Genomic DNA, 25,652 nt, shown 5'->3' with positions numbered 1-25,652 from the left:
TTAGCACTTACCTGGATAAAAATGTAGATAATTTATTTATACTTTTTAGTTGAAAATCTTTTAAATATGTAACTCGTGTATTCTTTTTAACTGTTATGTAGTAATTATATGAATGTCTTATTTTATCTATTTATCTACTCCATTAAATTAAATTAAACCCATTTAGATGGTCTCCTTTCTAAAAAAATTTTTTTTTTAATTTTTATAATCCTTGCTACAAGTGAACAATCTGATAAATCTCTCCTTGAGTAAATGTGCAAGCATGACCCCAAGCCATAGTTTTTGAACTCTGTCCATGACCCATGAAGGGTAGAGAAATCAATTTATTGGCTCATGACCAGTATTTAAAAAGAAAGAACTAGAACAGAGCAGAAAGTATCAGAGTGCAGTGTGCATACACATTTAGTTTCAGCTTTATGTATGTGTGTAATGTATTCAGTCATGATGTTAAATATATTTCTTTCTTTGGGTTCTGGTCCAGAACATTAGAGAGCCACGTGGCAGTGCATTTGCTAGGTTTGAGAATGCCCATTTCCCCTTTTCTAGCTGCTACTAAATTGTTCTTGACCGTGGTTGTGACAGTTCACCATTTCACTATGTGATACGAGAATACCATTTCCCCAGACATCCAGCAGTTTATCTGAGCGTACATGTGACTCCTGTTCTGCAAGAGCTTCTCTTCAGCATTTCGTTTCCCCATTTGCCTTATTTTTCTTTTTGTAAATATATGCCACGATGAGTTCTTTTTTATTGAGATATAATTCACATATCATAAAAGTCATCTTTTAAAAGTATATAATTTAGGGGTACTTGGGTGGCTCGGTTGGTTAAGCACCTGACTCTTGATTTCTGCTCAGGTCATGATCTCTGGGTTCATGAGATCGAGCCCCACGTCAGGCTCTGCACTGACAGCACAGAGTCTGCTTGGGATTCTCTCTGTCCCTCTCTTTCTGCCCCTCCCCTGCTCGCTCACTGTCTCTCTCTCAAAATAAATATTTTTTTTAAAAGTGTATAATTCAGTGGTTTTTTTTATCTACTCATGAGGCTGTGCAAGGATCACTATTGTCTAATTCCAGAACATTTTCATCACCCCAAAAAGAAACCCAGTACTCATTAGCAGTCACTCCCCCATTTCCCTCTTTTCACAGCACCTGGCCACTCTTGATCTACTTTCCCTCTCCACGGATCTGTTTGCCTGCTCTGAACATTTATTTCATACAAATGGAATCATACAATATGTGGTTCTTATGTCTGGCCTCTCCCCACTCCCAGCCCAGCGCCCTCAACACCTGTCCGTGGTGTAGCATCATCAATGCTTCATTTCTTTTCGTGGCTGAGTAATACTCTGTAGTATGGACGTGTCACACTTTATCTTTTCATCATTTGAAGGATATTTGGGTTATTTTTACTTTGTGGGTGTTATGAGTAATGCTACCATGAGCATTCATGTACAAGTTTTCATGTAAACATAGGTTTTCTTTCCCCTTGTTTTTACTGTAGTTAAGAGCATTTAACATGAGATCTACCTTGTTAGAATTTTAAGTGCATAATATAATGCTGTTAACTATAGGCAGTAGGCTGTGTAGCAGATTTTGAGAACTCGTCCATCTTGCGTAACTAAAACTTTATACCCATTAAACAGCGCCCATTTAGCCTTCTCCCCAGCCAACCACCATTCTCTTCTCTGTTTCCTTGAGTTTGACTATTTTAGATGTCTCATGTCAGTGGAATCAGGCAGCATTTGTCCTTCTGTGACTGGCTTATCTCAGTATCCTCTACACTAAATTGGTAGATAGCAAAAATTCACGGGTGCTAATTGAGGAGAAAGAGATGCCCGGAAGCATACTTTGGCAATACGGCAATGACCTTGCTTGGTTCCTACTGGACCTGGGAGAGATCGAAGGTTGTCATGTATGGCAGGATTTCCTTCCTGTTTAAGGCTCAGTAGTATTCCGCTGTAGGTAGATACCACATTTTCTGTATTCCTTCATCAGTTGATGACCATGGGAGCAATGACCATAGGAATCGAGATATCTTGAGATACTGATTTGAATTATTTTTGGGTATATGCCCAGAAGAGGAATTGCTGGATCATAAGGTAGTTCTATTTTTAATTTTTTAAAAAAGTTTTTCATGTATTTTGATAGAGATAGTATGTGCAAGTGGGGAAGGGGCAGAGAGAGAGAGAATCCCAAACAGGCTCTGCACTTGACAGCATGGAGCCTGATTTCGGGCTCGAACCCATGAACCGTGAGATTAAGAACTGAGCTGAAACCAAGAGTCAGATGTTTAACTGACTGAGCCACCCAGGCCCCCTCCCACTGAGCCACTCTGACTGGTGTGGGTGATACTTCATTGTGGTTTTGATTTTCATTTCCCTGATTATTAGTGAATGATATTGAGAATCTTTTCATGTGTCTATTGGCCATCTGTCTTCTTTGGAAAAATGTCTATTTAGATCCTCTACCTACTTTTTTTTTAATGTTTATTTGAGAGAGAGAGAGAGAGAGAGAGAGAGAGAGAGAGAGAGAGAGAGACAGAGCAGAGGGGGAGGGGCAGAGCGGGAGACACAATCCGAAGCAGGCTCCAGGTTCCGAGCTGTCAGCACAGATCCCAATGCGGGGCTCGAACTCACGAACCGTGAGATCATGACCTGAGCTGAAGTCAGATGCTTAACCGACTGAGCCACCCAGGCGCCCCTCCTCTGCCTACTTTTTAATCAGATTGTTTGCTTTTTAGTGTTGAGGTATATAAGTTCTATATATATATTTTATTTTATTTATTTTTTTTTAAATTTTTTTTTCAACGTTTTTATTTATTTTTGGGACAGAGAGAGACAGAGCATGAACGGGGGAGGGGCAGAGAGAGAGGGAGACACAGAATCGGAAACAGGCTCCAGGCTCTGAGCCATCAGCCCAGAGCCTGACGCGGGGCTCGAACTCACGGACCGCGAGATCGTGACCTGGCTGAAGTCGGACGCTTAACCGACTGCGCCACCCAGGCGCCCCTATATATATTTTAGATATTAATCCTTTATTGGATATATCATTTGTAGATATTTTCTCCTATCTTCTCCTATTCAGTAATGCCTTTTTGTTTTTTTGGTTGTTTCCTTTGTTGTGCAGTAGCTTTTTTTTTTTTTTTTTTCAATTTAAAAATTTTAAATTTCATTTGTTCAAAAGCTTTTTATTTTGGTTCATTGTGGCTTTGATTTACATTTGTGTTTCCATAATGACTGATTATGTTGAGAATATTTTTATGTACTTACTAGCCACTTGCATATTTTCTTGGGAGAAATAACTATTCAAATCAAATTCATTTTTTAGTTGGATCATTTGTCTTTATTGTTGAATTGTTCGTTATATACTTTGAATACTAGACCCTTGTCAACATAGATAATTTGCAGTTATTTTCTTTTATTCAATAGGTTGTCTTTTAATTTTCTTTTTTTTTTTTTAATTTTTTTTTTCAACGTTTATTTATTTTTGGAACAGAGAGAGACAGAGCATGAACGGGGGAGGGGCAGAGAGAGAGGGAGACACAGAATCGGAAACAGGCTCCAGGCTCTGAGCCACCAGCCCAGAGCCCGACGCGGGGCTCGAACTCACAGACCGCGAGATCGTGACCTGGCTGAAGTCGGACGCTTAACCGACTGCGCCACCCAGGCGCCCCTTTTAATTTTCTTAATAGTGTCTCTTGACGTGCAAAAGTTTTAGTTTTAATGAAATCTAATTTGTGTACTTTTTTTTTGTTTGCTTGTGCTTTATGTTCAAGCAACCTTTACTAAACCCAAGATCATGAAGATCTTGGAAACACCTCTGTTTCCTAAGGGTTTTGTGGTTTTAGTTACTATATTTAGGTTTTTGATCCATTTTGAGTTAATTTTTGTAGGTGATGTGAGGTAGGGATCCTTTTGTGTGTGGATATTCATTTGTTTCAGCTATAATTGGTGTTGATTACTCAGTTTGACAGTATGCTCTTCAGAAAATGGATGTGTGGAAAGGATAAAGTTTTCATGTCTGTCACTAGGTTTCAGTGTATTGGGGCTAGAAACTTTATTTGCTTTGATTTATTTCTATGCATAATACTTCCTTTAAAAAAAATTTTTTTTTAACGTTTATTTATTTTTGAGAGAGACAGAGACAGAATGCGAGTGGGTTGGGGGAAGAGAGAGAGGGAGACACAGAATCCGAAGCAGACTCTAGGCTCTGAGCTGTCAGTACAGAGCCCAACGCGGGGCTCGAACTCACGAGCTGTGAGATCATGACCTGAACCGAAGTCAGATGCTCAACTGACTGAGCCACTCAGGTGCCCCGATGCATAATACTTTCTTTTGTGTGGATTTATATCATATCTCTTCTACCACAGTAGTGGGTTGGGTATCTGAAAATAAACTCAAAAACATAATATGTGATTACTAGGACCTGATCTATGAATTACATAAAGTAATAATCATTTCTGTGAACAAAAATGCCTGAATGATTGACTAGGTAGGTGAGCTAATCGGTCTCAACATTGGACTTTTTTTTTTTAATTAATGTTTATTCATTTTTGAGAGACAGAGAGCGTGAGTTGGGGAGGGTCAGAGAGAGAGGGAGACACAGAATCTGAAGCGGACTCCAGGCTCTGGCCTGTCAGCACAGAGCCCGACTTGAACTCATGAACCAGGAGATTGAGCCAAAGTCAGATACTTAACCGACTGAGCCACCCAGGCGCCCCAACATTTGACTCTTAATTGGTGGGCATTTTCCCCTTCCATACGTATTGCTCTGTAGGCCTCTGTTTCATACCATCTCATCAGGTCAGAGCAGATAATCTTCTCCAGGAAGATTCTCTGATCAAGACAAAGCCCCTAAATAACTACTTTTCTGTGGAATTTACGAACAGGTGCCAAAGCCTCATTTGCATGTCACCTGGACTTTTCAATTTCTTTTTTACATTTTTCCCTTTCTCACTCTTACTTTGCTGGTCTTTTCCTTTCTCTTAGGTTGCAGTCGTTCTGATGGATACCCAGGGGGCGTTTGACAGCCAGTCCACCGTGAAAGACTGTGCCACCATCTTCGCTCTAAGCACCATGACCAGTTCTGTGCAGGTGACACCACTTGCTTAAGATAAAAGTTTGCAGAGGAAATAAGATAAATGGAGTATATCTATTTTCAGTTATTGTTCTGTTATCAGAATCCCTAGGTGATATGTAAATGTTCTTTTTAGACTACAGATAGACGTTAAGCTCTTAGAAGCTCAAAAAGGAGCTTAAACTTTTTCCACTTTGGTCGTAAGTATATATAAAATAGGCCAAAAAAAGTCTGGAAAGTGGAAATTGAAATCACATTAATTACATCACACAGGAACTGGAGATTTGGTAAGAACTTAGGAAAACTGTATTTTAAGCAGTAAAGGAAGAATTATGTGATTCCAACCTTATATGCATCGTTTCCCAAAAGAGAGATAATATTACTGTTTGGACAGACCTTGGGTACTTCTGTGCAAACCTTTAGTTGTACAAAGCTTCTCTTCAATGCTTTTGCTTATTTGGGGTTCCTTTCAAGTAAGCTAGAGTGGTATCAATCTGGATTTTTGTTTTCTAGATTTATAATCTGTCCCAGAACATTCAGGAAGATGATCTTCAGCAGCTACAGGTATATATTCATCATAAAAATCTTAATGTCATAATGTATATCATTTAAAAGTTTTGAGACTAAGAAAAATTTTACAGCTGAGTAGTTATAGCAATAGATTGAATGGTGGGAGAAAGTTTTTGGCTCACAGCGGTCTGGTCCTGTTACTGCTGGGTGATCAGGCCTTACTGAGTTGAGCACAGAACCCAAGAAAGTGGGTGAGTAAGTTCTGCAGCTATATCTGGGGGGGTGGGGAGTAGTGGTGTAGGAGACGGGGCAGCAAGACGACCTGGGGTGGAGGGTGCTTGGCAGGACTGAGGAGCAGCAAGGAGGCCAGTGGCTGGGACTGGGAAGTGTGACAGGAGGAGGCTTCGCGATGACGTCAGCGAGGCATTTAGGTCCTGCCGATGCTCGGCTTTTGCAAGGGCTCGGGCTCTTCCTCTGGGGGAGGTGGGAGCCGTGTGTTGAGCAGAGTAGTGATGTTAGGTGAGCAGAGGGTCGCTCTGGCTGCTGCATTTGGGATAGATTTTTAGGGACAGGCGTGCCTTCAGTGAGGCCGGTTGTGAAGCTGTTGTAGTAATCCAGGTGAGGCTTAATAAGTCCGTGTCTGTAAAATGCGTAGCTTTGTGTGCCTGGACAAGAGTATGTGCTTAATGACTGCGAGCCATTATTTATCATTACTGTCACTACCTACGGTTAATTAGTCGCGGTCTTCTGTTCTCCACGCAGCGGTCCTTCTATGTTCGTCCTGTAAAATACTGTTCCGTGGCGACTCCAGAGTGGGATGCAGTTCTTAGCATGACTTTCTGATTCCACCTGTCCCATTGACGTTCAAGAAAACACATCAGCATACAGAGGAATGAGGGTGTCATTTATTATGGGGATTACCTGGAGTTAGTTCTAATTTATAGTCCTGTAAAAAGCAAAGAACATCCTTCCTCAACCTTGGCCTGTACCTGGTGACTGGTGTTTCTGCACCGGGACCGCGACTCAGTGGTTGAGAGCTGTTGTTCTTAAACGCGTCTGTCAAAACTTGAGTTCGACACCTTTTCCCCTGCAGCGGATTCCTCTCTAGACTCCTGCCTTCCGCACACGTTTCTGAATGTCTACCTCGTGTGAGGCGGTGCCCCCGGTGCTGTAGACACAGTAATGCTTGAGGCAGACGTCATTGTGTGTGGATCGTGTCATCCGGTCAGCGAGAGGTCATAAACGAGTAGGCGTGGGTGACGGGTGAGGGCTGCTGTAGCCAAGGACTGCAAACGAGGAGACTCACACAACACAAAATTATTGGGTCACGGTTCTGGAGTCCGGAAGTAGAAGTCCAGCTGTCCACAGGGCCATGCCCTCTCTGAGCCTGTGGGGAAGAGTCCGTTCCTGCCTCTTCCTCGCTTCTGGCCGTCCTCGGCATTCCTTGGCTTTGTAGACTTTTGGTCTCTGCCCCTGTCTTCCCTCCGTGTGTCTCTTTGTCTTCACCTTGCATTCTTCCCCGTGTCTGTATTACTTTTTCTCATAAGGCCCCCAGTCATATTGGCTTAGGGCCCACGCTAATGACCTCGTCTTAACGTGATCACCTCTGTGAGGACCCTGTTTCCAGTAACGTTTCCTGGTGGAGATGCTTTCTTCACTCTATGCCGTCTTCATAGAGGCTGAATTTAGCTCTATAAATTAGTAATACATTATCTGTCACTGTAGTAGTTTCTTTATTCTTAAAAGTGAAGTGTATTCCTTATGACATTAGAAATGATGTTCTAAAACAATGATGATGTTCTTGCAAAAAATTGGACACCTTGGATAGATTGAACTCCTCCTTCACCACACAGATCAGGTTTGAATGTATCCTTTCTGTTCTTTTTCTTTGTAAGCATATATATATCCCTGTAGAAAATAGGTAACATGACCACATGCCTTATGCAAACTCTTTGAGACTATGTGTGTTTTGGAATTTGAAATTTTTTGGACTTTAAATATATATTTTTTAACATTTATTCATTTTTTTGTAAATTTTTTTTTTCAACGTTTATTTATTTTTGGGACAGAGAGAGACAGCATGAATGGGGGAGGGGCAGAGAGAGAGAGACACACAGAATCGGAAACAGGCTCCAGGCTCTGAGCCATCAGCCCAGAGCCCGAAGCGGGGCTCGAACTCACGGACCGCGAGATCGTGACCTGGCTGAAGTCGGACGCTTAACCGACTGTGCCACCCAGGCGCCCCTAACATTTATTCATTTTTGAGAGACAGAGTGGGAGAAGGGGAGGGGCAGAGAGCAGGGGAGGGGCATGGGAGACACAGAATCTGGAGCAGGCTCTAGGCTCCGAGCTGTCAGCACAGAGCCCGATATGGGGCTTGAACCCATGAACCACGAGATCATGACCCAAGCTAAAGTCGGATGCTCAACCGACTGAGCCACCCAGGCACTCCTAAATTTTTTGGATTTTAGATAGAGAAATATGACGCATATGAGCATGAGGTTGAAGACAGTAATAGACATTCAGGTAATACCTCCCAATAAAACATTTTACTATTTCTGCAGTGAAAGGTATGTCTGAGAGATGAAATGGGACAAATAAAGCTTAGAAAAAGCCTCACATCAGTTCAAGGCAGGTTTTCCTCCAAATGAGTTTGCCACCTTGGGTTTTCAGAACTTGTTGGATTTCAGAATTCGGTAGGAGAGATCATGGGTTTTGTACAGTTTTGTATGTGTGTTTTTGTCTTGTTTATATGTAGTATTTTATATGCTTTAGGTGCTTTCTTTTTTTAAGTATCATTTTATTGTTTTGACAAAGTAATATATATATAATGTATATGCACAAAATAATGTATATACATACACATATGTATATATACTATACACACACACATAGTGGAAAAGTCAGTAGAATTGCAGTGTTCATAATAAAAATGAACATTCTTTTGACCTCCTAGTTCGTTCTCCAGAGGCAACCACTTGTGCTTTGGGCTGTGTCTTCTGCTATTTGCTTCTGAATGTTTAAAGAACATGCTTATACTGTTCCTTCTGGATTATTACAATTGCAATAGTCAGAGCTTCTTGTGCAGAATTAGGATTAGCATCTTTACCACTCTCCCACCCTCACCCATTGGCTTCCTTCCCCTCGTCCTTCCAATAGGTAGGTCACAAGTTGTAGCTAAAAAGGTATTTGTATTTGCCTTATTGTATGAGTATTTTTCTGTGTTTTTCATCACTGACGTTTCTTGTGAATTATGGTTGCATTTCTTGTAATGAATTACCTGTTGCTTTTTTTGTTGTTGTCGTCATTAGTTTAGTGTTCTGTGTGCTTATCACTAATGTATCTCAAGGGATAGACTCCTAAAACCTCTCAGTATGATCTACACACTTAGGCTCTGGTTTTGTGTTTTGTTTTTTTTTCTTTTTTCCCCTTGGGGAGGCCTCATGCCTGGTCACAGTGTTCTCCTCCTCTCCCCTGGACTGCTTCCTTTAGGCCTGGTGCACAGCTGTCCCACTGTCAATTAATTTCTTTCTTTCTTTCTTTCTTTCTTTCTTTCTTTCTTTCTTTCTTTCTTTCTTTCTTTCTTTCTTTCTTTAATTTTAAATTTTATTATGTTTTCCCTCATGATGAAAACATTTATGAATTGTCTTTGCAACTTTGAAATATACAATGCCATATTAGTAACTATAGCCACTGTGTTGTACATTGCTTCCCTATGACTTATGTATTTTATAGCTGGAAGTTCATACTTTTTTTTTTTTTAAGATTTTATTTTTAAGTAATCTCTATTCCCAACATGGGGCTCAATCTCATAACCCTGAGATCAAGAGTCGCATGTTCTACCAACTGAGCCAGCCAGGCGCCCCTGGAAGTTTCTACTTTTTAACCCCCTTCACTTTCTTCCCCCTACCCTCGCTCCACCTTTGTATCCATACGCTTGTTTTTAAATTTGTTCAGATTCCACATACAAGTGAGATCACATAGTGTTTGCCTTTGTCTTAGTAAAACAGTACAGTGCCTACAAGGCCCATCCATATTGTTGGAGACAGCAAGATTGCCTTCTTTTTTATGGCGAATAATAAATATTCCACTGAATTTTGCACCACATTTTTTGTATCCATTCAAACATGGATGGATACTTAGGTTGCTTCCATATCTTGGCTGTTCTGACTAAAGCTGCATTGACCGTGGGGGTGCATATGTTTTTTTGAATTACTGTTTTCGCTTTCTTCAGATAATTACCCAGAAGTGGAATTGCTAGATCATATAGTAGTTTCATTTTTAATTTTTAGAGGAGCCGCCATACTGTTTTTCATAATAGATGCACCAATTAAATTCTTACCAACAGTGGACAAGGGTGCCCTTTTTGCCACGTTCTTGCCAACCCTTATTATTTCTTTTCTTTTTTGATAAACATTCATTCATCACACTGATGAGGTAATATATCATGGTTTTTATTTTCATTTCCCTGGTGATTATTGATGGTGAACATGAATAATTCGTGTACCCATTGGCTATCAGTATATCGTCTTTGGGAAAATGTCTGTATAGATTCTCTGCCCATTTTCTAATTGGATTATGGTTTTTGTGGGCATGTGTTGTTTGTGTTTTCTTTTTTTTGTTATTTTGGCTGTTGAGTTATATAAATTCTTTTTTATTTAAAAATTTTTTAAATTTATTTAATTTTTTAATTTTTAAGAAATGCTTATTTCTTTTTTAAAAAATTTAATGTTTATTTATTTTTGAGAGTGTATGCCTGTACGCTGGTGGGGGAAGGACAGAGAGAGAGAGGGAGACAGAGGCTCTGACAGCACAACTGTGCTGACAGCAGAGAGCCCAATGCCGGGCTTGAACTCCCAAACCGTGAGATCATGACCTGAGTCAAAGTTGGATTCATAACTGACTGAGCCACCCAGGCACCCCTTAAATGTTTATTTTTATGTATTTTGAGAGAATGAGTGTGTGGGAGGGAGGGGCAGAGAGAGAGGGAGGGGAGGGAAGGGGAGAGAGAATCCCAAGCAGTTTAAAAACCCGTGAACCATGAGATCGTGACCTGAGCCTAAATTGAGAGTCAGACACTGACTGAGCCACCTGGGTGCCCTGAATTCTTTATATACTTTGGCTATTAACCCTTCATCTGATATATGATTTTAAATTATTTTCTCTCATTTAGTAGGTTGCTTTTTCATTTTGTTAGTATTTTTCTAATTCCTGTGCAGCTTTTTAGTTTGGTGTGGTCCCACTTGTTTATTTTGGCTTTTGCTGCCTTTGCTTTTGTTGCCAAATCCAAAAAATTGTCGAGACTGATGTCAAGGAGCTTACCACCTGTGTTTTCTTCACAGAGTGTTAGGGTTTCAAGTTTTAAGTCTTTGATCCATTTGGAGTTAATTTTTGTGTCTGGTGTTAGATAGTGGTCCACTTTCATTCTTTTGCATGTGGCTGTCCGGTTTTTCCACCACCATTTGTTGAAGAGACTGTCTATTCCTCATTGTATATTCTTGGCTGCTTTGTCATAAAGTTAATTGATCATCTATATGTGGTTTTATTTCTAGGAGAACAGAGAGCTGTTCTGTTCCATTGAGCTGCATGTCTGGTTTTATACCAATGCCATACAATGTTTATTACGAAACAGTAATATAGCTTGAAATCAGGGCCTGGGATTTTTTTTTCAATTCCTTTTGCAGTTGAATCCTATTTAACCTTTTATTTGTTTATTCTCTCCTTTGTTGTTGTTGTTGTTTATTCTCTCCTTAATTCTAGACATTCTCCACTAGCTTTTCTGAGAAAGGTTAGAATGGATGTATAGCAGATCACTTTTTTGAGTTCTTGTAAGTCTGAAAATATTTTAATTTTATCCTAGAATTAATGATAGGATAGAAATAATTTTCTTTTAGAATTGAGGGCATTGCTTCATTGCCTTCCAGCTTCCAGTGTTGCTGCTGAAGTCCCACACCATCTGAGTCCTGATCCTTTGTATGTGACCTTTTTCTCTCTGAAGCTTTTAAGATCTTCTTATTGTTGGCATGAATTTTCATGGTAATGTACCTTAGTGTGGGCTTTTTCTTCATTCTTTGTAAACCCGCATCCTCAGAAAGATAAGATGTTGCAGCTCTTGCAACCAAGAAAAAATTGGATGCTGTTAAGAAGCAACATTCAGAAAACAAAAGCTCCTGGAAATGAAAGCTGTGGCAGCAAAAACGGAAACTTTTGTAGAGAAGGAGTTAGACGCCAAATTGGAGAAACTCTTGCTGGTAGGTTGAATGAAAGAACAGAGTAGAAATTAGACCAGAGGGAGGGAGCGAAGCAGAGAGAGAAGGGCAGGGGGGTGGGGAGGAGAGAGGAGGGAAAAGAGGGAAGAAGAGAGGAGAGGGAGAGGTGGAGAAGAAGGAGAACAGGAGGGCACAGCAAAGAAAGGAAACGTTGAGCATCAGTTCAGGAGAGGTCGAACCTGTTATTAATGATAGGTGTTTTAGTAAAAGAGAAAATGGAGGGAAAGAAATTATAAAAGGGATAATGCAAGATGATGTTCTAGAATGAAGGACATGAGTTTTTGTCTTTCTTCTGGAAGCTTGTCTCAGAGGTCTGGTGTCCTTGGCCATGTGTATTTAAGATGAGTTATTAAAAATCTGACTGGGACCTTTGGCGAGAGGGCGAGCCTTGTGCCCTGGTTTGGACAGTGAGGTGACTGAGCAAGATTATTGGATATTTTATTGCAACCCCGAAATGTCTGTATTTGCAGACTGTTCTTCTTGGGCTAGGAGTGTCCCCAGAGAAGAGTTCTTTAAACCCCTGCCCGAGTGGGTAGAAGCTTACTGTGGCTCCAGCAGGGCGACAGGCTGAGGAGACTTCACTGTTCAGTATGTCGACCTTGACTGAAGTGCCCGTTTCCGGGAAAGTAGGGGACTTACGCCTCTTGGCTGAGTTCGGTATCAAAGTCTAAATTCTTTCTAGTTTATCCCCTCCAGATAGTACACTTCCCATCTTCTGTGGGCAGATAGAGGGTTTGGAGCGAGGGGAGCAAGCGGGATCTGCGAGGTTAGGTGCTCCAAAAGGTGCTCTCTCCAAAGACTTTCGACTGTTTCTTTAGTTGTTCGTCCCGTTTCCTCACCCCCCTCCTACATGGCGACTGGTGCTTCTCATTTCTGAGCCTTTCAGGGATTCTGCGGAGAGAATCTGCTTTTTTCTTGTTGGCCCCTGCCTGTCACAGACAACTTAAGGCGGAGAAAGCCAACCCTTGAGACAGTTTTCATTTGTCTGTTTTCCTTCCAGAGTATTTTTGATAACTCTTTGCTGCCATATCAGTTCTCATCTTCTTTGTCCTGTGAATTTGTAACTTCTAAACTTCATTTTGCTATACTGTTTTTTTCAAGTTTATTTATTTATTTTGAGAGAGAGAATGTGAGCAGGGGAGGGGCAGAGAGAGAGAGAGAGAGAGAGAGAGAGAGAAAATCCCAAGCAGGCTCCGTGCTGTTAGCGCAGAGCCTGACGCGGGGCTCGATCTCACAAACCGTGAGATCATGACCAGAGCTGAAGTCAAGAGTTGGAGGCTTAACCGACTGAGCCACTCAGGTGCCCCCGTTTTGCTGTACTTTTAGTGCGAGGCTTCATAAGGACATAGACATAAACGGACGTGTAAACCCTGACCGTAGAGAATTTGCTCATTTGGTCATTTGCATGGCATATATGCTCCTGGCCCCATATTCCTCCCGCTGCCTGAGAGACAGTGCACAGAACAGGCAGACATTCCTGCCCTCCTGGAATGTATCTGCTAGTAGTGAAGGCAGGCACTGTCAAAGTAAGTAAAGGTGTGGTGTGTAGCCTAGTGAGATGGGTTAAGGAAAAATATTTGAAAGACACGGGGTAGGAAGAATTGTGGGGAGACTTGTAATCCTCTCAGGTAGGTGGTACGGAAGTCTTCTTTGAGAAGGAGCCATTTGGACTGTAAAAAGTGAGGGAACTGATTGTGCAGTTATTTGGGGGGAGAACATTGTAGGCACGAGGAGTCAGAACAAAGTCCCTGAGGCAAGCACTGTGCCCAGCGTGCTGGAGGAAGAGCAAGGAGGGCCAGTGTAGCCAGATCTCACCGTAAGGGGCTGCCTTTTATACGATTAGGTTGGAGGGTTTTAAGCAGAGGCATCATGTGATCTAACTAACTTCTCAAAGCACAGCCACCCAGGCTGCTGTATTGAGAATAGTCTGGGGGGCGGAGCAAGGGTGAGGCAGGGAGGCCAGTTAGGAAGCTGTGTAATATTCCAAGCCACATAGAAGCTGTGAGTGGTTGGCTTCTGGGTTTGTTAATGAATTGGGATATGGGATGTGAGATAGGAATAACAGGTTATTGTAAGGTTCATGGCTCTCTGAGTTTTTGAAGCCGTAGAACTGTGGTCTCATATGAGTAGTATTGAGTCTGTTAAATGAGTTCTTTGCTAAAGAATACCCATAGAAATACTTTAAATAATTTGGCCTAACAAGCCATTAACTTTTCTTTTTCAAAGCTCTTCACAGAATATGGTCGTCTGGCAATGGATGAAATTTTCCAAAAACCCTTCCAGGTAGAGTGTTAACTATAATTCATGTCTTTGTTTCAGTTTGGAGATCAGCCAGCTGCAGGACACAGGCCAGATCAGGCTAGCGGTCTGTTTTTATAAGACCTGTGAGTTAGGAGTGGTTGTTATATTCTTCAATGATTGAACTCAAAAGAGGAATAATATTTCATGACGTGTAAATTAGCTGTGGACACTGGCATTTAAATTTTACATAAAGTTTTATTGGAACACAGCTACACTTATTTGTCCACAGCCTCTTCTTCTTAAATACTTAAATACTTCTAAAATACTTACTCTTAGGTCCTTTACGAAAGTTTTCTGGCCCCTGCTTTAGTTAATTGTTTCATGAGGGTGAGAATGCATAGTAGCCTCAGTGAGATTAGAGGAGCTTTAAGTATTACTTAATTTAGTTTTCCTTTCTTTTAAAAAATTTTTTTTCTAGTGTTTGTTTATTTTTGAGAGAGAGAGAGAGGCAGACTGTAAGCGGGGGAGGGACAGAGAGAGAGGAAGAGACAGAATCCGAAGCAGGCCCCAGGCTCTGAGCTGTCAGCACAGAGCCCAATGCGGGGCTTGAACCCACGAACCGTGAGATCATGACTTGAACCGAAGTCTGATGCTTAACCAATTGAGCCACCCAGGCGCTCCTTTTGTGTTAAAAAAAAAAAAAAAATTTTTTTTTGATGTTTAGTTTTCCTTTCTAACATTTAAAGTAGATCTGATTTTATGATTAGCTGCTACCATGTTGTTTTCTTGTCCTTTACTCCACTTTATACTTGTCTTTATAGCACAGCCCCAGATTTGACATCTTCTCGTCAATTTCTTCCTTCTGCTCTTATGAACCCATGGGAACAAAAACAGCAGATAGGTTATAGTGACCTCACATTGGTTTTGTTTAAAAAAGTTTTAATTTTTGTTTATTTTTGAGAGAGAGACAGACTGTGAGCAGGGGAGGAAGAGAGAGAGGGAGACACAGAATCCGAAGCAGGCTCCAGGCCCTGAGCTGTCAGCACAGAGCCCGACATGGGGCTCGAACCCACGAACCGCGAGATCATGACCTGAGCTGAGGTCAGACACTCAACTGACTGAGCCACCCAGGAGTCCCTGTTTTGTTTTTTTAATATGTTTTTTAAAATGTTTGTTTATTTTGAGAAAGAGAGAGAGAATCCCAAGCAGGCTTCACACTGTCAGCACAGAGCTGACATGGGGCTCCGTTTCACGAACCATGAGATCATGACCTGAGCTGAAGTCAAGAGTCGGATGCCCAACCGCCTGAGCCACCCAGGCGCCCCTAGTGACCTCACATTTGGCTTATACGTGTCCTTCTAGTATTTATAATATTCCTAAGACTTTACGGAAGAAATACATCCTTCACATTTTGTTGCTCCCTTTGAAGAAGCTGGCATTATGCAAAGAAGTATTTCAGTTGTTATTTTGAAAATGCATTTATGCAGCCTTGTGACATGCTCTGCTCTTTTCCTAAATAGACACTGATGTTTTTGGTTCGAGACTGGAGTTTCCCCTATGAATACAGCTACGGACTACAGGGAGGAATGTCCTTTTTGGATAAGCGCCTGCAGGTAAATAGAAATGCAATCTTCTGAGGAGTTACCTACACGTCTTGATAACGTTCTCATTTGCCTTTAGCTATTGTATTTAAACCAGATTATAGAAAATTTAAGTGTTAAATACTTACGGATATCGGCACACTAATAGTGCTTGTGTAAGGGCACAGAGCCTGGGTATGTAATGCATAGAGACTGCAGAGAAGGACTCTCCTGGCAAAGGCCCGAGCTTTGACTGTAATTTCCATTTCATGTTTTACACCAGGTTCTCCATGTGCCTTTAGAATGTCATATTCAGAACTTTTGTTCTGTTGTTCTTAGTCACAGTTCTTGCTTGTTTTGGGGTGGATATAAACCGGCTTAGCCTGTTCTCCAAAATTAAAATACAGGAGTCCTCTGTCAGTCGCTACTAGCTAGTTACATCCTCCTTCTGCCCACAAGCAAACCTTCCCTTGTTCTTCTCCAGTATTGTGCAATCCTCTTTTTTGTAAAAGAAAGTCTTCAGTACGTGTTCTTGAGTGGCTAAAGGAGCCAGGCCATGGTTAATCAAATGTATGCATTTATTGCTTCTAGCGTCCTGAGTTTCTTCATTGGACAAAACATAGGCTGCTCTGATGCATCAGAGTTGGGATATCTTCTCTCCTTTGTCCTGTACCATTGGTTCCCAGTGCAGAAACACAACTGGTCTTTTGTAAATTGTTGGTCTTCATTGGCAGGTAAAAGAACATCAGCATGAAGAAATTCAGAATGTCCGAAATCACATTCACTCATGCTTCTCCAACGTCACTTGCTTTCTCCTGCCGCATCCAGGGCTCCAGGTGGCCACAAGCCCTGACTTTGATGGGAAATTGAAAGGTGTGTCACAAGTCATGTTATTCTAGACATGTGATTTGAGCTTTGGAATGAACCAGTGACCAGAAAATATCAGTTACGAGTCCAGAGAATGCTTAAGAGGAATAGTATGTTTTCTTAGAAAGAATGGTAGTTAGAGTCTACTTTAGTTTTTACATCTGCCGTACTGTGACCATCAGAGTTTACCTTAATTTTTCCATCTGAAATGGTGGTGGTAATATTGATGTCTTTCTAAGAGACGTGTTGTAATTACTGGCTTACAAGAGATAGCAGTACTAAAATAAAAGAGTAAACGTTGGTTAGCTAATACTTATCAAGTAAAATTAAGTTGCCAAAGGATGGTAACATGACGCATGGCTTGGCTGTTTGTTTTCATCTTCTTTGTGATTATGGCAAAACCTGATGCCGGGTCACGTGCGATTATCAGGAGGTGTTGCCTAGATGGCAGCTTGGAGAAATTAGAGTCGGGACTCTTGGATTCCATTATCTTATTTTTGTTCCTTATTCATTGAGACATTGACTCATTTAATGGCTAGCCCTCCGTTTACACAGGTGTAAAACTAGTACTTTTGTTTATAAACGTGTCTGAGCTTCTCAGGTTCCCGGTAAAGTTGGAATGGAAATAGCTGCCATTTTTAGAGGCTCAGCCATGTTCCCCGCCATCAGTCTGTCTGGGCTGCTGTCGCAAAATGCCGTATACTGAGCGGCTGTAAACAACAGAAATTTGTTTCTCATAGCTCTGGAGGGTGGAAGTCCAAGGTCAGAGTGCCAGCACAGTCGGGTGAGGGCTGTCTTCCTGCTCTCAGGCCTCTGGTTCCTTCATGTGGTGGAAGGACTAGCCAGCTCTGTGAGGTCTCTTGTGTAAGCACACTAGTCCCCTTCACAAGGGCTCCTCCACCCTGGTGAGCTGACCGCCTCCCAAAGGCCCCACCCGCTAATACCACCGTCTTAGAGGTTAGGATTTAAACATACCAAATTTGAGAGGGACACAGACATTCAGACCATAGAACCAGCGCTGTGGTAGTTCACTTTCACACTTACTGTTCCTGGTGGTTCCATATGCAGATATTCTCTCCTGTATCTCACAGATGAAGAAACTGGCTTAGGAAAGTTAAGTAACTTGCTCAAAGTACTCAGCTGGTAAGTGATGGGGTAGAGATTCACATCTAGAATCTTTTTGCCCCAGAGTCATATTGTGCTAAAATAGAAATTTTTCTGTTATTTTGGGGGAAATTATTTATTTTTGTTAAAAAATTTTTTTCTATATGTTTTTGAAAGAGGCACAGAGTGTGAGCTGGGGAGGGGCAGAGAGAGAGGGAGACACAGAAGCCAAAGCAGGCTCCAGGCTCTGAGCTGTCAACACAGAGCCCGATGTGGGGCTTAAACTCATGAACTGTGAGATCACGGCCTGAGCTGAAGTTGGACGCTTAACTGACTGAGCCACCCAGGTGCCCCTATTTTTTATTTTTAAATGTTTATTTATTTATTTTGAGAGAGAGAACGTGCAAGTTGGGGAGGGGCAGAGAGAGGGAGAGAGAGAATCAGTGTAGAGCCCTACACGGGGCTCCCGTGTCATGAACCCTGAGATCATGGCCTGAGCCAAGATCAGAGAGTCAGATGCTTAATCAGCTGAGCCACCCAGGCGACCTGAGGAAATAATTTAGAGGGTATATAATGTTTAGTTACCAGGAGAACTTTTGAAGTGGAAGTTTTTCATGGCCTCATATTAAACACAAAATGCATCATTTTCAATTTATTGGACTTATTTGATCCAAGAATGTTAGTATACTTGTTCACCTTAAGATTTACATTCCAGCTGGTCTTAATACTGCTAAAGGAACTGAGTTTGAGAGGCTTTATCTTCTGTTTGTCCCTGTGTGGTATTTTTATGTGGTTGGCAGCTTTCCTGAGCAGGAGACTTCAGAGCCTATTAGATGGCAATTCAGAAATCCAAGTTTGGAGCTAGAACCTTTTACTTGAAAAGCAGTAACAGGTACTTTCTGAGTGGAGCGTGTAGAGAAAGTTGGGTGTGTAGGTGATGTGTTCCTTTTGGGTGGTGATACTCTATTATTAGACATACTTTTACCAAACCTAAACTCTGGTTTGGTCCTCACTGGGCGAGGAGGTGCCCAGGGGATTCCTAAATGAGGAATCTGAGGAGGGAGTGGGCTTGCCTCAGGGTGGTCCCACGTTTTCGGGGATAAACATACAGAATGGCATTCCTCGGTATTTTCAAGCATTTTAACATTTTAAAACATTCTGTTTTAAAATTCATCACTTTCATCATGTTATTCTAGGAAATAGGAAAAGTTTCTTTTAACTGTTTTGTAGCCCTGAGCTTTGAAATTTTGTATCGCTGTTGGGTTTGTGTATTGTATCTTTCCTAAGACTTCTGTAACAAAGTACCACAAACTGGTGGCTTAGGACAACAGAGATTTACTGCCCTAACAGTTCAGGAGACCAGAATTCCAAAATCATGGTGTCAGCATTGATTCCTTCTGGAAGCTCTGAGGGGGAATCTGTCCCGTGCTTCTCTCCTAGCTTCTGGGGTTTGCTGGCAAGCCTGGGCACCCCGTGGCTTGTAGCTGTGTCACTCCGGGCTCTGTCATCACATGGCTGCCTTCTTTCTGTGTATCTCTGTGTGTTCTCTCTTCTGATAAGGACACCACTGTTTGGATTTAGGTTCCACCCTAATCCAGTAGGATCTCAACTAGTTATGTATGTAATTTACAAACAAGGTCACATTCTGAGATTCCAGGAGGATATGCATTTTGGGGGGATACTGTTCAACCCTGTATGTATTTAAAAATTATGAACAGCTTATCACTGAGTATTCAGTGTGCTAATTTTCATATATTTATAAAATAGGGAACAAATTCTGTATAAGCAACTTTTAGCCTCATGATTATTATTTGGTTCCCTCATCCACCATTGATGTTCAAAACACATTTATAAGGTTAAAATCTTCCTCTCTTACATGAAAAGGCAAGTCCCCAAAGAAGAAATGCAGATGGTCAGTATATACTCATAAAAGTATGTGTAGTAGCAAAATAATTAACAAAGTGCAAATTTATTGGTACAGATTCAGTCTTTATGTGTCGGTATCAAAATTTTAAATGTTTATGTCCTTTGATCCAGAATTTCAACTAAGCAGATGTATGGACAAGGATATATATTACTGTAGCATAACAGGGAATAATTGGAAACAAATGGGTGTTTTTGAGGAGTTAGTGAAATTATGGTACATCTGCACTTTTAAAACTATTTTTTTTAATTTATTTATTTTGAGAGATAGTGGGCGAGCAGGGGAGGGGCAGAGAGAGAGAGAGAGGGAGAGAGAGAATCCCAAACATTGGGCTGACAGTACAGAGCCTGATTCAGGGCTTGATCCCACGAACTGTGAGATCATGACCTGAGCCAAGATCGAGCGCTGGATGGACACTTAACTGACTGACCCACCCGGGCGCCCTGGTACCTCTGCACTTTTAAAAGCTTATTTAAAAAAGTTACTAAAAGTCTTCTAAAAGGTTAAGGTAGATAGATGGATCTGTGTGTATTTACACAGTTGTCTATGACATATTATTAAATGTAAAAAGATTGCACAGTAGCATATGTTGTATGATTCTATTTATTCCAAAATATGTATTTATAATTATGTTTTTAAGAAAAGATCTGAAAAATAAAAAATTCCTTTTTTGCTTTACTTCAACAGTATGTTTATAATCTGCCCTTGTGTGTCTGTTTCAGAAACTATAGTCATTAGGATTGTTCCTAAAGAATTCTTATTAGCTCTGCAAAGGTCTGTGTGCTTCATAGCTTTGGAGACAGATATTTTGTAATTTTAGGAAATCTACACGGTGTTTAAAAGAAGGGTTTTGAGTGAAGCATAAATTGGATGCTAAATTGCAAATGGTGACTCGGAGTATTTGGCAGGTGCTTGACTGAGAACCACATACACTTTATTGTGGGGGACCTGTAAATAGAGCTGATGTACTTTTCAGAGTTCAAGAAAATGCCTAGATGCTGTATTTTCTCAAGTATATCCTTGTACAGTGACTTGGTTGAGATCCTGCTGCCCTATTCCATATAACCTGAGAAAGACATTAGCTTGAGAGCAGTTAGGCCTAATCCATAGGAAGATCTTTTTTTTTTTTTTTTTTAATTTTTGTTTAATGTTTATTTTTTATTTGAGAGAGAGAGAGAGAGACAGTGTGAGCAGGGGAGGGGCAGAGAGAGGGAGACAGAAACTGAAGCAGGCTCCAGGCTCTGAGCTGTCAGCACAGAGCCTGACATGAGACTCAAACTCACAGACCGTTATGACCTGAGCCAAAGTCGGCTGCTTAACCGACTGAGCCACTCAGGCGCCCCTGTTTTATTTATTTTTAAAGAATGACCATTTATTCAGAGGTGAACACTTGCCAAACACAATCTTAGTTTTGGTGTAATTACTGCTTAACTGCTGCTGCTTCCTGTTGGCTAGATTAGCTCACTTTTAAGACCCCTTTCATCAGACACAGATGACTGTGTCGTCACCATAAAGAAAACTGTCATCTTTGTATTTTCTAGAGCAGAGAGACTTAATGCAGTAACCACTGAGTTTTGTTTTGTTTTGTTTTTGTTTTTTAAGTTTATTTTAGAGAGCATGAGCAGGTTACAGGGGCAGAGGGAGAGAGAGAAAGAGAGAGAATCTTAAGCAGCCTCCATGCTCTGCATGGAGCCCAACTCAGGGCTTGATCCTGTGACTCTGGGATCATGACCTGAGCCGAAATCGAGGACTGAGCCACCAAGGTGCCCCACCACTGAGTTGTTTAGCTAGAAATTAACCTGAAGAGTTTGTAGGGCACTGTCTTTTTTGACAGCACGAGATTTTGAGATTATCAGGAGACCATTCTTGTCTATTCTGAGTCTAAAACTAGTATTTTGGTACAGCCTTCAGAGAAGCATTAATGCTTAAGGGTCTTTAAATCTGGGTAAAACTGGGTTTAGGAACAGTCTGTGGTGTCTAGATTGTGCCAGTTCCTTGAGTGAAATATTTTTGAAGCCCTTAGTCTTCCAATATGATAAAAGTTGAAGCCATTAAAAAAAAAAAAAGGGGGTTTTTTTTTGGAATACGTGATACATTCACATGTTTAAAATCTCAAAAAGGATTAAAAAGTATTCAGTGAAAAGTCTGTCTTCCATTTTTATAGGCTTCCAGAGTTTTCTTTAGACTGTGCCAGCAGATATGAATACTGTATACACAGAATAGCATAGTATACGCACAATTTTAGGCGTTTTTTGCTTCAAGTCATGAAGAATTTGTCCCATTTTTTTCTCGAAATTTTGCAGTTTCATCTTTCACATTATAACTTACGATCCAATTTAGATTCATCTTCTGAATGGCGGCTCATTTGTTCCAGAAGTATTTATAGAATAGTCCAGCTTGCCCCACCAGTTGAAATGTCACCTTTATCATACATTAAGCCACTAATCAATATGTAATATGGGGATTGATCCCTTTTTAACGTTTGCATAGGCCATACTTTGGCGCCATCCTCAGGAGAATATAGAATTAAGAGTATTTGGATGGGAGATCGGTACCAATTTACTTTTTGGTAGGACAGATTTATAAACCTAAACAATTTTTCGATGTCAAGAGATTTTATAATTGGTCAGTTATTTAAGATGGGATGTGAGTTGGTGGAGATGAGAAGTACCTATTACTATTTACAGAGAAATGCCATGTAGATTTCAATTTATGAAGCATAAATTCTAGATAGATTACAAAGTTAAATTATAAAAATTAAAGCATGGGGAAAAATTTAATTTTATTAGACCTCTGGAATTGGGGAAGGACTCCTTAAAATTAGGAGGAATAAAAGAAATTGTCAAAGAAAAACGGTGTCGGTTTGAGTACGTAATAGTTTTATGCATGTTATAAAAAGACAAACAGGGATGCCTGGGTGGCTCAGTCAGGTAAGGCTCAGGTCGTGATCTCACGGTTCGTGAGTTTGAGCCCCGCGTCAGGCTCTGTGCTGATGGTGTAGAGCCTGCTTGGGATTCTCTCTCTCTCCCTCTCTTTCTGCCCCTCCTCTGCTCGCTCTCTCTCTCTCTCTCTCTCTCTCTCTCTCTGTCTCTTGAAATAAATCAATACACTTAAAAAAAAAAAAGTCAAACAAACTGGAGAATTTAGTACACATAAGGATAGCATGTTTATTTAGTTTGTGAAGAGTGACTGTATTCTAAGAAACAGGCCCCTAGTAGGGGAAAAGGAGATCAGCTGATGAACCAGTACAGAGGAAAGCTTGGCCTAACTACCAAAGAGTGTAGCAGTATTACACATGTAAAAGAATACATGGAACTTATATAAGTAAGGCTTCGTACATCATATAATGAACATCACAAACCTACTGCCCAACTTAATATCTAGAACCAGAATTGACAAGTTTTTTCTGTGATGGACCAGATAGTAAATATTGTGGGTTTTGTGGGCCATACAGTTATTCAGCTTTGTTGTTGTAGCAAGAAAGCAGCCACAGACAATGCGTAAGTGAAGACATAGTTGTGTTGCAATAAAACTTTATTTACAGTTACAGTTTGCAGGCCGTATTTGCCCCCAAGGGCTGTAGTTTGCCAATTCTTGTCTAGAACACTACCAGTACTGTTTTCCGCATTTGTGTGCTTCTTCCCTATCCCATCTCCCTGCCTCCCCACAGAAGTAACCACTGTTTTAAATTTTGCTTGTTCTACCCTTGAATTAAAAAAAACAACTATTGCTTGTGTTTGAATCAGTTTGTTGCCAAGTTTCTTTAATTTTGACTTATTAAAAACAGTATGCATTGCATCTCATTGAGTGTTTTATTTCTGACATTATCTGTATCATTGCATGTAGTTGTAGTTCATTCACTTTCGTTGTGCATAATTGTGCCTTCTGTGAATATAACGCAGTTTATTCTCAATAGAAATATAAGCTTTTCCAGTTACTTGCTATTACGAACAGTGCTGCCATGCACAATCTGGTATATATGGATAAATGAGAGTTTCCTGAGGGTATGTGCTTTGGGAGCAAGACTACTGGATGTTGGAATCTGTATTTTGCCTCAACTGGATCATGCCCATTGTTTCTCAAAGTGTAGTTCCAGTTTATGCTCCCTTCATCAGTGTGTACAGAAGTTCCCATTGGTCCATAGCCTTGGCAGTGCCTGGATATTTTCAGACTTCTAGTTTTTGCCAAATTAGTGATATAGAATAATATGTCATTATGGTCTTTTTTTTTTTATTTTTTTTTTCAACGTTTATTTATTTTTTGGGACAGAGAGAGACAGAGCATGAACGGGGGAGGGGCAGAGAGAGAGGGAGACACAGAATCGGAAACAGGCTCCAGGCTCTGAGCCATCAGCCCAGAGCCGACGCGGGGCTCGAACTCACGGACCGCGAGATCGTGACCTGGCTGAAGTCGGACGCTTAACCGACTGCGCCACCCAGGCGCCCCGTGTCATTATGGTCTTAAATTGCATTTTTCTGATTGTTCATGGGATTGAATATCTTTTCGTGTATTTAGTTACATTCATGTTTCCTTCATGGTTCCTTTCCTCTGCAGTTCCTTCTTATGCCTGTTGTTCAGTTTTAGATGGGGCTTGTCTTTCTATGCAACGTATAGATCCTATATGTGTATTTTAAGATATGAAGCTTTGCTGGTTGGTTATGTGTTGCACATATATTCTCCCATCTGTGTCTTGTCTTTTTTTCTTTTTTTTTTAATGGTGCCTTAGTTTTAATGTGGTTGAGTTCATTCACTTTTGATTTTTTGAAGTACTTTTATTTTTATTTTTGAAGGTTTATTATGTATTTCTTTGCATTCTTTACTTTCTATAACTTATTTATTTTTTATAATTTACCTCCACGTTAGTTAGCACATGGTGCAACAATGATTTCAGGAGTAGATGCCCCTGACCCGTTCAGCTCATCCCCTCTCCCACAACTCCTCCAGCAATTCTCTGTTTGTTTTCTGTATTTAAGAGTCTCTTATGTTTTGTCCCCCTCCCTGCTGTTATATTGTTTTTGCTTCTTGTGAAGTACTTTTAAAGTCGTGTTTTAGAAAATCCTTTCCTGGGTGCTTGGGTGGCTCAGGCAGCTAAGCGTCCAACTCCTGATTTTGGCTCAGGCCCATGAGGTTGAGCCCCCGTTTGGGCTCAGCGTGGAGTTTCATGTCTGCCTGGGATTCTCTCTCTCCCTGTCTCTCTGCCCCTTCCCCGCTCATTCCTTCTCCCTCTTTCTCTGTCTGTCCCTCTCAAAATAAATACAAATACACTTAAAAAAAAAAAAAAAACCCCGCAAACAATCCTGAGAAGGGAGGGAAGGAGACGGTGAGGGTACATGTAGACAGAGGTCCGACAGCAGCCTGGTCATAGGCAGAGAGTGTCAGACACAGTTGGGACCCCCTCCCTTCACTTTCAACTAGCAGATGTTAAAACAGACTATGAAGATCACATTTTATGCTCAGCTTGGTTGAGTAAGTCTGCTTCGCTTATTGTCTGCTTCTTCGTGGTCTCATGAACAGATATTGCCAGTGAGTTCAAAGAGCAGTTGCAGACCCTGATTCCATTTGTGTTAAACCCGGCTAATTTAATGGAAAAGGAGATCAATGGCTCAAAAGTCACCTGTCGGGGGCTATTGGAGTATTTTAAGGTAAATATGGGTTTTAATTATCAAAATACTGTGATTTTTGGTGAAACTGATCTAGGCTGTAAACTAACTTTGAACTTCACTATTTTAAAGCTGAAGGGGGAAAGTTTCACGGGGAGATGGTGAGAGGCATTTTCAGAGCCTTCGGGGTCCTTCCAGGAGCGGGCCACTGGGTGGCAGTATCGGTCTAGGAACCAAATGAATGTTCTTTGCACTTTCTTAGAGGAGTAATTACTGTGGCTAAAGGAAGATTGTTCCTCAAGGAAGATGGTGTGGACAGGAGGTGGTTAGGAAGTTGCTGTGAGTAGGAGGAGACGGCACCTAGATGTGACACGACTACCTCAAGGCGGATGGTCACTGTGCCCACAGGCAGTGGTGAGGCCAGTGTGCATGGGGAATCTGGTGGGAATCCTAGCCTTGGTAGGCTCGTGCTGCTTGAGAGC

At 41.1% G+C, this 25,652-nt stretch overlaps 1 protein-coding gene across 3 annotated transcripts in view; it reads left to right on the top strand.

Annotated features, from left to right (window-relative positions):
- Window positions 1-25,652, top strand: part of ATL3 (atlastin GTPase 3) — a 47,145-nt gene that overhangs the window by 14,114 nt on the left and 7,379 nt on the right. For 2 of the 3 annotated variants that reach the window (XM_003993539.5, XM_023239979.2), the window contains exons 4-9: window positions 4,988-5,092; window positions 5,589-5,639; window positions 14,081-14,137; window positions 15,616-15,708; window positions 16,410-16,548; window positions 25,085-25,212. In XM_003993539.5, coding sequence (XP_003993588.2) covers window positions 4,988-5,092; window positions 5,589-5,639; window positions 14,081-14,137; window positions 15,616-15,708; window positions 16,410-16,548; window positions 25,085-25,212 — 573 coding nt within the window. Of the gene's footprint in view, window positions 1-4,987; window positions 5,093-5,588; window positions 5,640-11,403; window positions 11,837-14,080; window positions 14,138-15,615; window positions 15,709-16,409; window positions 16,549-25,084; window positions 25,213-25,652 lie in introns of those variants that run through there. The other variant, XM_045039477.1, reaches the window with a different exon arrangement.

This window comes from Felis catus, chromosome D1 (assembly GCF_018350175.1).
Source record: "Felis catus isolate Fca126 chromosome D1, F.catus_Fca126_mat1.0, whole genome shotgun sequence".
Taxonomy (NCBI): Eukaryota; Metazoa; Chordata; class Mammalia; order Carnivora; family Felidae; genus Felis; species Felis catus.
This window is presented reverse-complemented; position numbering and strand designations above follow the sequence as displayed.